A 14,464-nucleotide genomic window follows, 5' to 3' on the forward strand; every position below is an offset into this window, starting at 1 on the left:
CACTGGTCTGGAGGAGAGAATCACCAACCCACCTGTTAGGTCCTGCAACTCTTGGCCAGCTCCCAATCAGCTGTCAGGCAAGGGTCAAGAGGTGATGATCCTGCTTTAGCCTAGAGTTTAAAATGTCATACATCCCTCCCTTCCAGTGGATAGGATTCCAAAGGGCCTCAGACCAGCTTTTGAAACAGTGTGAAAAGGGATATGAAAGCCCTACTCTTTATAGTAGGAAGTTTTTTATTTTCCAATAACAACAACAAAACAAGATTTCAGGAACATCTCTGTTCAAACTTTAAGTGGAACTTTTTATAGCCATAGGCAGTTATTAAGTCCTTTATTAACCAAGTGAGATCCCCACTTTTTTCTTCCCCTACAAACAATATTAAGCAGAAGTATGTTGATTTTCTGTGTTTATGACTCTAAGGGCTCACGTGTGAACTTCTTTGCATCTCTGTATGACTTGGTCTTTCTTTCTCTGGAGTGGTTGTTGTTGTTACTCTCCTGTTTCTGTGAGTCTCCAAACCCCTCTAGTCTGAACCCAAGGCAGGAAGGGATTCACCTTTGTATTCTAGCTGTATCTTTAGTTTCTACCACAGGGGCAGAAATTATATTTGTTGATATAACAACAGATGGAATGCAGAAGCAGATATAAGAATCTAGTTAGGCATTAAAGGGATTTCCAAAAATGTAAAACAATACCAACTGTCTTACCGATTTTTTTTCTTTTTGGTTTGGAAAAAGTTATTTTTCATAAATGAATAAATTAAAAATGTTAACAAGTAAATATTGACTAGTTTTCTTCTCTCATCCTATTTGCTTTCAGTTGTCAAATTATAAAGCTGAATGCTATTCTGTTTCCCATATTAAATTAAAAGCATAACACTTAGGATATCTTCTAAAATTCCCCACCACATTGAACCTATTTTTGAAAATTTTCTTTTGCTAGAAAAAGTACCATTTGCCTCCTTCCTAGGTCCCAGGGAGCCACTGCAGGTGTAGATGGTTGCACATGGATGATGTGACCCTATGGGAAACTGTACTGTCCTATGTGTGTGGGACACCTCTTGTTTTGATGGAAAAGTATATGTGTGTGTGGCACCTTGGAGTATAGGGAGGGCAGGAAAGTACCAACAGGGTCAGGTAATGTCATTTATTTTATTTTGTTTTTTAGAGACAGAGTGTGAGCAGGCAAAAGGGGCAGAGGCAGAGAGAGAGAGAGAGAGAGAGAGAGAGAGAGAGAGAATCCCAAGCAGGCTCAGTACTGATTGCATGGAGCCCAATGTGGGGCTCGATCCCATCACCTGAGATTGTGACCTGAGCTAAAATCAAGGGTTGGATGCTCAACTGACTGATCCACCCCATGTCGTTTATTTATTTAAGTTTAACCAAATCAGGTAAAGAAGTTGGCTTAGTCATCAAAAGTTGGTATAACTAGCGGACCCAGTTCATAATGTAACTCCTGTTATATTTTAAATACCCCTGTGGTTAAAGAAATTATAAAGAACAACTTTTTCTCCCTGAGCCACAGAAATTAGGTTTTTTTTTTCCTCCAGAGAAAAGATAAAGAAGCCAGCAGTTGTTGGCCAAGCCCCTACTGTGTATGAATACAAATATTACCTCCTTTGTTCCTCATTACAACCCTGTGAAAGAGATTTTATCCCATTTTATGGAAGCTAAGCTTCAGAATGGTTAAGTCACTTTTTCAAGGTTGTTTTACTTCAACCCACAATAAGAAGTACATTTTATATCATGATCAAGAATACACAGACGTACCTTCGCTGAAATAGTTTTCAGGAACTAATACTTACCCTTACTATATGCAAATAACTCTGATAGTTTCTGTTTTACTTCACTTTTGAAAACACTGTTTTGCACCCTGCTAAATCAGTTTCACAACCCATGAATGGGCTAAGATATGAACTGAATTCATGCTCTTTTCAGCAAACAAATACCTTCTCATGAACATCTCTTAAATAATGCATTACCTATATGTTGTGCTTAGTTTTATCTCATAGGACAGAGCTACCTGGACAATCCTAGGCAAAGAAGGGATAGACCTACTGAGGAACCATACCATATGAAATACTTAGACAAACATGTGATGACATTAGTCCTTTCATTTAGTATGTGAGTAAATGTGGCATTTGCTTTGATTTCTAAAGAAAGTTAATTGTCCACAAAAATAATAAGTTCACTTATTTGGGGCCATCGACTAGACATGTAGAGTTTATCTTGGCTTCATAGTAAACAGTTATTTCAAATCTTAGTAAATTATAAATTATCTTTAACTTAATTTATGATAGGGTTAAAATGAAAAAACATGACACTTGGGGGGTGAGGTCATGTGAGTACAGAGTAGGGTGTTGGGGAAAGAATAAAAATGGTAGAGGAAGCAGTAGGCAATCCCCAAAATCTTAGTTTAACCCTTCATCTAGTAAACTGAAGATTGCCTAAACTATAGAATAATTTGTTTCATGTTAGATTATTTTTAATTTTTTTAAAAGTTTATTTTTGAGAGAGAGAGAGAGAGAGAGAGAGAGAGAGAGAGAATGAGTGGGGGAGGGGCAGAGAGAGGGAGACACAGAATCCAAAGTAGGCTCCAGACTCTGAGCTGTCAGCACAGAGCCTGATGCGGGGCTTGAACTCACGGACCACGAGATCATGACCTGAGCTAAAGTCGGACGCTCAACTGACTGAGCCACCCAGGTGCCCCAGATTATTTTTATTTTTAAATGTTTATTTATTTTTGAAGGGGGCAGAAAGGGAGACAGAGAATCCCAAGCACCTACAGTGCAGAGCCCAACACAGGGCTCAAACCCACAAACTGTGAGATCATGACCTGAGCCAAAATCAAGACTTAGATGCTTAATCTACTGAGCCACCCAGGTACCCCATGTTAGATTATTATTATTACTTTTAATATTTATTTGGGGGGGGGCAGAGGATCTGAAGCCAGCTCTGTGCTGACAGCAGAGAGCCTGATGTGAGGCTTGAACTCAACAAACTGAGATCATGACCTGAGCCAAAGCTGGACACTTAAACAACTGAGCCACCCAGGTCCCCACCCCCCCCCCATGTTACATTTTTAAAAAAAGTTTTACTTATTTTTTTTTTTTTTTTTTTTTTTTTTTTTTAAATTTTTTTTTTTCAACGTTTATTTATTTTTGGGACAGAGAGAGACAGAGCATGAACGGGGGAGGGGCAGAGAGAGAGGGAGACACAGAAGTGGAAACAGGCTCCAGGCTCTGAGCCATCAGCCCAGAGCCCGACGCGGGGCTCGAACTCACGAACTGCGAGATCGTGACCTGGCTGAAGTCGGACGCTTAACCGACTGCGCCACCCAGGCGCCCCAGTTTTACTTATTTAAGTGATTTAAGTAATCTCTACACCCAACGTGGGCCTTGAACTCTAGACCCCAAGATCAAGAGTTGCACTCTTCAAACTGGGCCAGCCAGGCACCCCTTACGTTAAATTTTTTTAATAGGTAAGTTTTAAAAATAGGCTACTGGGGCGCCTGGGTGGCTCAGTTTGTTGAGCGTCTGACTCTTGATCTCAGCTCAGATCTTGGATCTCAGGGTCATTAGTTGAATGTGGAGCCTACTTAAAAAACAACAACAACCATAAAACATAAAATAAACAAATAAATAAAATAGGCTACTTAAAAATCCTATGGCAGGGATTAGGGGTTGGGGAGGAAGTGGCGCATGCCTGGCTAGCTTGGTTAGAAAAGCATGCAACTCTTGATCTTGGAGTTGTGAGTTTGAGCCCCACATTAGGTGTAAAGTTTACTAATAAATAAACAAACAAACTTGGAAAAAAACAAAAACCATAAATCTCAAAATCCTCAGGTGGGCTGGTCTCCCAGAGTGAATGGATACATCCCCAAAGCCAGCCATGGTGAGGACAAGGTTTTCTTGGATGCTTTCATCTATTCTAACATGAGTGGTTTATTTTCCCATATGCCTGTCACTTTTTTTTTTTAATTTTTTTAATGTTTACTTATTTTTGAGAGAGACCGAGCACAAGAGTGGGAGGTTGCAGAGAGAGGGAGACACAGAATCTGAAGCAGGCTCCAGGCTCCAGGCTATCAGCACACAGCCTGACACGGGGCTCGAACTCACGAACTGTGAGATCATGACCTGAGCCGAAGTCTGATGCTCAACCAACTGAGCTACCCAGGTGCCCCTGCCTGTCACTTTTAATGTATCAGCAGCCCAGTCCAGTCCCTCTTCTCCTTCCACATGGAACCAGTTGCTTGGCTGTTTCCTTATGACTCCAGTTCCTCCATCCTTTAATGCAAACTTCATACCTTTATCCACTCATTCAGTCAACAGAGAACTATGATGGTTGCATGTCCTTCTAGTTGACTTCTCACTATTGTTCGTACACCCCTCTTCTACCTGACAGGTCTCTATCAGGGGATGGTTCTCCTAGGTCTTTAGTCACATCTCACATCCCCAAACCTCTGCTTTCCCTGGAATGTCCTCTCTTTTCCACCTATCTACGCTCTACTTACCCTGTCTTTTCCATGAAGTCTTCCAAAATTATTCAGCCCAAGTGATCTCTCTAAATTTATAGCTCTTATGCAGAATGAGTACCATGATTTAGCTTTTTTTCTATAGGTCTTATGTTGTTCTGTCCTTGTTTTAGGAGTTAGACTTGTCCAGGTGACTCCTACTTACCTTAACTGGGAAGTCATCTGGATCCCTGTCTGATCTATATGCTATTCCTCTGGGCCCCCATAGCTCTATGCTTACTGCTAACATAACTGTTATGTTGCCACTACGCTATGATCATTATTGACTTGAAGACAGCTTAAGTCAGTTGGCTTCTAAAAAGTGCCTAGCACCTAAAAAACAAAAAGGAAATTGCCAAAACCACAGTAAGGCCGATTTCTGACAGCCTGGATAAAAGAAAGGGCTCTCCCATTAAAATACAAGTAGATCCTGGATACATTACAACAAACATAATGGTCAGCATATTGCTGGGCTCATTAGAAAGTAAGAGAAATCACTAAAGGAAGAAAAAAATAACATTAAGCTGAAACCTATATGAAGGAGTGAACAGTATTGTGAACAGAGGCTAAACCCCGGGCCTAGCCAAGGAAGGGGAGAAAACCTGGGACTCCTGAAAGAAACTGAGCCCCATGAAGGGGCTAACACAGTCCCAGGTCAGGAGCATCATTTGGCTCCTGGCAGAAGCAAATGCAAATCTTCTCTGCAGGAAAGTGCCCCCAATTTAGGCTCTCTGGATTCCCATAGATTAAGTTTAACAAAATTTGAGCTCAAAACCCCAAGATTGAAAATATACAAAGAAACAAGCTACCACAGGCAAGAGTGAGCAGAAAACAAAACAGATTTAGATATCCAGGAAAGTTACAGAAATACAAAATAACAAACCCAACGAGTTTCAAAAATTTAGCATCATAGGGTACCACATCTCTGAGTACAAATGATTAAAGTTGAAAGTGGGTATCAAAACGGTAAAACTTTAAATATTCAGATGTTTGGAAGTTCAAAAAAATTGTTCTAAATAATTCATAAATCACAAATCATAAAGGTAATTTAAATATCTTAGGACTAAGTTATAATTAAAGTAATTTACAACAGAAAAATTGGGGGGATGTAGGGAAACAGGTCCTTAAAAACTTAGAGTAGAAAAAAATAACAGCTTGAAAATTAGGTTAGGTGTCAAAATTAAGATGTTATGGAAGAACATAAAATTAAATCTAAAGAAAGCAGAAAAAAGGAAATACTATAGATAATATCCATAATTAATGAAATGGAAAACAATACATAAGGGAGAGGATCAACAAAACCAAAAGTAGTAGCTGAATAAGTAAAATAACAAATTTCTGGTGCAAAAGAAGGTAAAAGTAAATAGTAGAAATGAAAAACAAAGTACATGACTACCCAGAGAGCACAGGGGGGGAAAAAAAAGGAAAAATTTTAATTAAAAAAGACATGAAATTACAAAATCCTAAAAAAAAAACACTTAACCTAAATTGACTCAACAAAAAATAGAAAGTCCAATCAATGGTTAAAATTTTTCCCAAAAAGGAATGCCAGGCAAAAATGGTTCAACAGTTGAGTTTTACTGATCTGATGTCAACTCTTCCAGAGAATGAGAGGGAACAGTTCCCAACTCAGAGGATGCACAGATCAAATGAACCATCTTAGAAACCTTTTTTTCGAAATCTTACTAAAAAAAAAAAAAAAAAGGGCACTAACAGGTACAAGAATGTTCATAGCAACACTGTTTGTAATAGCAAAAAAATGGAAACAACCCAAATGTCCAGTAATAGGTGAATGTGTAGAATACTCTACAGGTGAAAAATGAGCATTATAGCTACTTACAACATAGATGAATCTTAAAAATAGTGTTAGGTGAAAAACTGCAGGGGACTATTAGAGTACAAATTTTTTGTAAAGCTAAAAAAGCAAAACTGAATATTTTAAAAGAATATTATATGTATATGGTTAAATATAGAGATACACATATATTTGTGTGTGTGTGTATGTATGTAAGTAACTAATAAACACAAAGTTAAGGACAGTGGTTATTGTCCAGGGAGAGGCAGCAGAATAGGCCAGGGTAGGAACACAAGAAACTCAACGGTATTTCTAATGTTTTAATGCATAATTTGAGTGATGGGTCAAAGGTATTCACTTAATTATGTTTCATAATTTATTCATGTTAAATATATTCTTTATATATATCAAATATTACATATTATAATTTTAAAAAATATGGTGTGGTGGAAATGAATGAAGTCTCCCTGAAAGAAAATTTATTTCCTGGGCAGAACCAGATTCCCTGACAGAAGCTACCCTACGCAGAAGACAAAGTAGGTCCTCAGTAAATATTGGTTTACTGCTTTTCCAAAGGAGAACATAAGGTCTGGGTTCCCTTCCTATTGGTGCTGATCTGCAGAGCTACCTCCTGCCACACACCTAGCCTAAACCCCACAATCCTGGCTAAGTCCTGACACATGTATGACAAGAGACTGACACCTGGTGGATACAGAATGGATTTAATAAAATGGCTAAGAAGTTCATCTTTCACTCCACTTGGTGAAAGCTGGCAGTAGGGTCGGGAAAGCAGAATGAGTAGGGAAGCAGAATGAGGAAAAAACAAACATTCAGAAACAGGAAAGGGAAGGATCTCCATCTCTGAAATGTAGGAAGTATCATCTAAATGAGACCAAAGAGAGTCCTTAAAGGAGAGGGACTTCCCTCTCATTCCTTCTGAGCCTACCAGAGGAAAGAGGCTATTATTATAGCTGCAGTAAGGAAAATGCCAGACAGGGAGGGGAAAAAGGAAACAGGTGTAGCCGATCCCAACCTAGCAAGCTAAAACCACATGTACTTTATAGTGTGGCCTGCGTCAGCTGCCTCCCCAGGAACTGCCCGTTTGGAGACTTTTGTGATTCTAAGGAGGCTGATCCCAGGCTTTCCCCGATGTAGAATGAACAAATTAGCATATACCATCCTTCTGGCCACAGTGATTGGTTAGAGGTGGGCATGTGACCCAGGATGGCTTAATCAGAGTCAATCTTGATGCTTCTGCTAAGATTCCTGGCACAAAGATGTTCCCTTTTCAGGTTGGATATAAATGAGAAAACGTGTAATCCCAGGAGTGCTGGCAGCCATGAGGTGGCCCAGGTTTAAAACGATCCTATAGAAGGCAGCAGCGGGGGGGGGGGGGGGGGGGGGGGGGGGGGGGAGATCAGGTATTTAGAAACGGGTTGAGCCACTGCATCAGCTCTCCCTGGAGCCAGTACTACCTCTGGACTTCACAGTTACGTGAGCCAGGAAGTCTTAATTTTTAAGCCAGTTTGTAAGGTTTTCTTTGATTTAAAACCGAAAGATTCCTAGCCGATACATTCATCATACTTACTCCATCCCTATCCTCCCACAGGATAGCAGAGATCCAGGTAAGACAGTCACTACATTTATCAAGGACTCTAAAGCCAAGGGTATTGAGCTGGAAACATCAGAGGCAGGAGCCAGACACTGTGTAAGACAAGGGGGCCTCAGTAGTCTCTACAGGAGAATGAACTGCCTTAGGAAAAGAAGAGCCAAATGAGAAGCAAGTGCAGAGAAGGGCCTCTACTAGGCAGGTAGAGTTAATGTGAATATAAACACTTTTCCCCACATACCTATCAAGGGGGTGTTGCTTGGGGGTCTTTCCCTTCATGGGATAAGGAATTCTGAAGCACGTGCCCTTTTAAGTCTTTATTACCCTGTGCTGCGGTGTCTACCTCTCCCTTTGGAAGAGCCTCCTTTTGGCTTCTACTGCCCTTGATGACACTCACTTTTGAGGTGACCAGAGGAATTTTATCTTCTGCTTCTTTGGCATGCCGGGAACTAGGGCCCCTTCCTCCTCTGGAAACAACACCATCTTCCTGATCCCGGGCAAGCACCATCCCCTTCTCAGCCCCTCCCACTGGCCCTGGTCTCCCTGACCCTCTGGCAGAGTTGCTCTCCCCTGCAGAGGCCCATGTCTCCCGTGGTAACCGGCAGGGCTGGGCAGAGTCCACGGCAGCTGCTGACTTGTCAGGGGTAGAGTTCCTTTCCCTACTTCCACCTGATTTTTTTTCGAGGGCGCCCCCGTTTTCTTTTGGCATCACTTCCTGTATCCTCTATATCCTGCTTTGCTGCTTTAGCTGGTGGATCCTGCCCAATGGCCTCACTCACAGGTACTTCTGCTGATCTCTTGACACCTTTGTCATGGGGTCCTGGGTCACCACCTATGCCTACCTCCCTGTTCTCTGTGCCTCGTGGCTGAGCGAGCACCCCAGGTAGGGCTTGCCCAGGCCCAGGCCCAGGCCCAGGCCCAGGCCCAGGCCCGGGTCCAGGCAAAGCAGGAACAGCTGGTAAGATCATGTTAATGATGGGCACAGCTGCCTGGGGTCCCCCAGCCCTACTGGGCAGAGCCACTTTCAGAGGGCCTGAAGAAAGCTTGGGGGCCAGGATGGGGGGAGAGACTTGGAGTGGTGGAATAAGTGAGCGAGGGGCCCGGGGAAGGAGCAGAGGCAGCCGGGCCACCAGGGCATTAACCTGTGGGTTACTGGCTGCTGGGGCTGGGCTCTCCACTACACTCTTCTTCCGCTCTCCACGTGCAGGAGGGCCAGCCCCAGCCCGGGGTTCCGTCTCCTTAGGTGGCTAAAAGGTAAAGAGAGGACACAGTTAAGTGGGAAGTTAAGTGACTGGAGTCAACACAGGCATAGAAGGGTGAGAAAATATGGGGAAAGGGATACCAAAAGCCCCCAGCCCAGGGCAGCAAGGTCAGGGGCATCAAATTCCTTACCTGGGCTGGTCTCTCTGGTTTCTTATGGGCTCCACCCTCTAGGCTCTCAACACCATTCTTGGATTTAGAGGACCGCTCCCGAGGGGCATGTTCATCGTCGTCTGTGGAGGTGCAGGAAAGGTAGTAAGGCGAGGGCGAGGAGGAAACAATGGACAAGTGAGGCAACTCTGACTGGTGGAGAAGGAGGAAGAAGGCGGTATAAGGCATGACCTAATGTCCTATAAGGGCCACTAGAAATAGAAAGCAAATGCAAGGTGTCTCTACCCTAGCAGGTGGGAGGGCCTATGAAGTTGAAAGTGGCAGAGAGTTTCTCAGGACTTGACAGATGATGGTCCACCCACCAGCGAGCCCCACTGCCTTGAGTACGTGGGCAGGGGCAGACCGGGCAGAGATGAGGTGCTGCTGAAGGAGGAAGCGGGCGACTTCAACGATGGAACTGAAGGATCGTTTCAGGATTCGTTCTGCCCAGTCACAGGTCAGAGCGCAGGCTGCCTCAACCAGTTCGTCCCGGGGTGCTGGGGTTACTTCTGGGCCCATTTCTGGCTGCAGTGGGGAAGGACATGCCCAATCACACCCCACCTTGGCCCCTCTCAGACACCAGTGTCAACCACAGCAAGACCAGACTGCAAATGGGAGTAACTCGCCCCAGGAACCCACAAATTCTCTTCACCGTCTGCCTGAGCCATCAGGTAGGTAAAGGGAATATCCTATACACCCAGAAGCTATATGCAGAATGACCTAGGCTGTGTCACCCTCCACTTCGGAGAAAAGAATGCAATCAGAGGGTTGTTTGTTACTTACACTCTCAGAGCCCTTCAGGTCAAGTCCAGGTAAGGGTGGCATAGACACCAAGGTCTTCCTTCGTATGCCACTGTAGCAATATCTGAGACAAGTTAAAGAGCAGCCAACAACGGGGATCTCCAAGCCCCATGGGAAGGTTAGGCTGTTTCTACTCCTGGCCCTCCACACCCTAAGTTTTCCTCCCCAGGTCCATCCTCCAGCCCCAACCTCTCCACTCAAGGATACTTGGACTGGCCTCGGCCACCAAGCCTTCGGGCCTTGATGTCAGGGAAGATCTCTCTGATGATTTTGCCAAAGTTGGCGGTGCTGAGTGGGCGGCAACAGGCAAGACTCTCACAGTACTTCCTGAGTAAGTGGGGGGAGGGGCAAAGAGGGAAGATACTTAGACACCAGTGAGTATCTGAATCATGGGTAGATTCGGAGGGTCCCTGGCATCAAGTATGGGAAACCCCTTAACAAGTCAGTGGGGCTCTATCAAGGCAGGGAGCTCTCCAGGAGTGAGGGAGTAGCCCTAGCCCACCAACCCACACCCCGGCCCCCCATTCACCCACCGATAGGCATCATAAACACTTTGCTTTGGCAAACAGGTGTCAGTATGCTCTTCTAGATGGTTGCGGATCCATCGATAGGCATACATGTACTCCTCATTGCTAAGTGTACTTGGCTCTGAGCTGCAAGAGAAGTAAAAGGGACACACCTTACTAAGATCCTAATAGTTGCTGTGGTTCTCGACAGACTACCACTTCAGCAGTGCTGGACCAAATCACTCAGCCCAGAATCCACCTTTTCCAGGTAAACCAGGACAGCACATTTCCTTCTTTATCAAGCGGTTACGAGTATTCCTAGTCACCCAGCCCCATCTCAGTGAGCCTTCCTTTAAGAACCAGAACCTCTGACGCCTTCAACTGTAGCACCAAACCTACCTTTTGTCTCCAGTACTGGGTCCTGAGGGGAGCTGAAGGTAGAGATACAGCTTGTCGTTGTCTGAGAATTTCTGTACATCTTGCTGAGGTTGGGAGGAACAGAGGCAGGGGAAAAAAAAATAAGGCCAAGAAGGACCCAAGGTAGGATATTCTGATCCTTCCCCCCAAATTGGGCTGCCTTAGAGACTGTCAGAGTGAAAAAGGACCTTAGAAATGATCTGGCGCCGGGTTCTCACTCTATCTGAGAGGCACCTAGGTGAGCTACCATGGTGAGAGGGGAGTGGAGGGGATCGGCTTTGATTTTATTCCTACTGAGTGTCTATACCACAGGTCACAGAGAGATGAACTAAGATGCTCAAGGTCAAACTGGCAGCAAGTTGCAAAGCCAATTATCTTCTGACGGGGAAGACAACACTACTTGTCCCACAGAAACCTTTCACTTAGGCATACCCTCTTCCTCCTCCTCCCCGCTGCACCAACTCCATCTCTCTACTGCCCTCTTCCCGAAAACACTCACCAGGATCCCCTCGACTTTGTTCTGCACGGCCTTGCTGTGGAGGAGAGGAGAAAGCTGGAGGTCACACACAAGATTTTCCCTGGTGTCTTACTGTTAGGGAGAGGAAGAGGGCTGAGAGGCCTGGCAGGTGCTCAGCAACAGCTACCATGATGGAGAACCTCCCAGTGCTCACAGGCACTTGCTCAGGGAGAGGCAGTTCATCTACAGAGGAAGTGAAGTGCTACGGTTCTGGAGCAAGACTTGGAGGTGATGAGGCGTACTTACGAAATGGTACCTCGGAGCCTCTGAAGAAGGGTGGTGGGTTCTCCTGCCTCAGCACTACCTGAGGGGGCCGTACCCCCAGTCTTGGGGCTCTTAGCGTCAGGTTCATCTTCTGCCATCCCGGCATGAGGGCTAGAGTTGAGAGGAGACACGACAGGAAGATTCAACCTCCCTTCCCCTGGAGCCACCCCGCCGCTCCCCAGGCGCTCCTCGTCTCCCTACCCAGAAACACAGAAACAGAAAGCCTCTGAATGTCCTCAGTGGTCTTTTTTTCTCACCACTTGCCTTCTCCCCCAAATTAGAAATGATCCCATTACTTCTCCAGGCCCATATATACCCAAAGAGATCTCTGCCACCTCCATTCTATCCCCCCCCCCCCCCCCCCCCCCCCCCCCCCCCCGCTTCCTGCAGTCTCCTGAGTGTGGAAAACTGTACAGGAAGAGATAGGCGGGTTGGGAATCCACGTTAGAAATGTCCATTTCTGCCTCTGGCCCCGTCCCGCCCTCACCCCCTTAAAAAACCAAAAACAAGAACCACCACAAAACAAAGTTCTCCGATTCTCCTCACGCCTGAATTTTCCTGGGAGGTCAGAAAGGATACGAACATCTCTGCCCTTGCAGGCTTGGAAAAAACTGGGCCCAAGTTCTCATTACTTAATCTCGCCACGGCTTCCCCCGCGGCTCCCCCTCCCCACGTCGCCGGTCCCTACGTCATCTCCCTCAACCTCCCATCCTGAGGCGCACCCCCACCTCCCTCCCTTCCCCCTGCATTCAATCCCGCGTTGCTGCAAGGTGGGAGGCTTCAGGGGGGGCGAACTCCTGGGCTGGGCGTAGGAAACCCGGTTGGGGGAACGGGGTCCCGGATTCGGGGCACGTGCACATGGGCGAAGGAGCTGTTGAAAATACGGCCACAATCTTTTTCTGCTCTCCTCCCAACTCATACTGCCCCCTCCCTACCTTTGAACAGTCGCCTTCCAACACAAGCAACAATAAAGGTAAGGGAGAAAGAGAAACTACCTCGTAGCCACCTTCACTCCAGCCCAGCCCCACGGTCCTGGCCCAGCGGGCTCGTGCGTTGCTTTATTTTCTTTTTTCTGAGTGGCTGGAGCAGTCCCGATCTGCCTAGAGACTCGCCCGGCCTGTTCTCTCATTGGTCGTTGCGGCCACCCGGAGACAGAAGGCGCCGGGCTCGCACCGGCGGCAGCTAAAGTCTGCCTGGTAACAGATTCTGATTGGTCAATAGGGGAGGGAAAATCCAAAGTTGGTCTTATTTGAGTGAAGAGGGGGAAGTCCGGGTTAGGTTTCGGTTTAAAACTGGGGTCGGTTGGGACTGCCGGTCCCGAGAGGTTCTTCTCTTAAAGGGACCGCAGGACGAAAGGCCGGGCGCTGGGCTCCCTTTGGAGCTTTCTTTTCCTTTGCCCTCGTCTTCAGGGTTTCAGTTTTGCCTTCGGTTGTCAGAGCAACTGGAAGAAAAGAATCAGTGGCTGATAAAATAACTGGAAAATTATGGGTAGTAGTGATGGAGGTTCGCTGAAAGTTCACACCACCTCCTTTTGATGAAAAATAAGTTGAACACCCCACCCTCCGACCCCCGCCCTCAACACAGCCTACAGGCATTCCCAGCAAATCTGCAAACACGGGCTCACGTTGCTCTCTGATGGAGGCCTCAAAATCTCAGCAGCTGTACCACATTAAGTTAAAATGCCAAGCGTTTCTTGGTTTCCCGTGGGTATTTTATTTCCTTCCGAAGAGTTGCTAATGTATTTGCATACCTGTAGTTCTGCACTCGGTGAACACTGGAATTTTGACTGACACCCCCAGGGGGTGCTGGATGCCCACATGAACTCTTGAAGAGAACGTTGTGCTGAATAGGCCATGGGTTCCTAACCTTTCGGTTACGGCTTTGTTTAGATCGCGAGTCAAATGAAAGCAGTGGACCCTCTGCTATGAAAAATGCACGTGAGGACTAAGTTTTGCATCTAATTTCAAAGGTAAGGGACTGCAGGTTAACGATTTTTTGAATGGATGTATTTTGTTTGGCACAACAGATACATTACACCTAAAACTGTATTTGGAGTCCTGACTTCTAATACATTCTCTAGTCTCATCATCAGTGTACTTTTGTAAGGAGGACAGCAATGATGCCTGATCTTGTCACCTTTGCCCTTTTTAGCCTCCATTTATCTACTACTAGCTTCTGTGAGTACTGGGAGAACCCAGGGAATTGCAGAGTTTGGGGGAATGGGAATAAGGATATAGTGGCAAGACGGTTTTCTAATAACAGCAAAAATGTGTCTGATGTTTACTGTGTGCTAGACACCATACCAAATGCTAAACACCTCATTTAATGCTCCTGGCAGCTCTTTGAGGAAGGTACTTACCGCCTCCGTTTTCCAGGCAAAGAAACTGGGATTTGGAGAAGTGAAGGGACTTGTCCACAGTTACATATGTAGTTAAGTGCTGGAATCAGAATCCAAAGGCAAGCAGTCTGCCTTCAGAGCCATTCTCTTGAACACTGTCCTAGGCCGTGTAGATACATATTCGTAGATATTCATATACAAATATGGATATAGACTGATGGAAAGGTACCCCAAACACCATGGTTTGGTATGAAGGGAAATATAGAGCACTTGATTGGAAAAAGAGTTTGGGAT

At 45.4% G+C, this 14,464-nt stretch overlaps 1 protein-coding gene across 1 annotated transcript; it reads right to left on the reverse strand.

Annotated features, from left to right (window-relative positions):
* Positions 1-6,613: 6,613 nt before the first annotated feature.
* Positions 6,614-11,930, reverse strand: RFX5 (regulatory factor X5). Its single transcript, XM_045479204.1, is given in 10 exon segments — positions 6,614-8,596; positions 8,598-9,164; positions 9,310-9,410; positions 9,651-9,852; positions 10,111-10,192; positions 10,336-10,455; positions 10,662-10,781; positions 11,034-11,116; positions 11,551-11,584; positions 11,815-11,930. Coding segments are annotated over 10 exon segments (1,860 nt in total). The 3' UTR covers positions 6,614-8,161.
* Positions 11,931-14,464: the final 2,534 nt, after the last annotated feature.

The sequence above is a fragment of the Leopardus geoffroyi genome, chromosome C1 (assembly GCF_018350155.1).
Source record: "Leopardus geoffroyi isolate Oge1 chromosome C1, O.geoffroyi_Oge1_pat1.0, whole genome shotgun sequence".
In the NCBI taxonomy this organism is placed as follows: Eukaryota; Metazoa; Chordata; class Mammalia; order Carnivora; family Felidae; genus Leopardus; species Leopardus geoffroyi.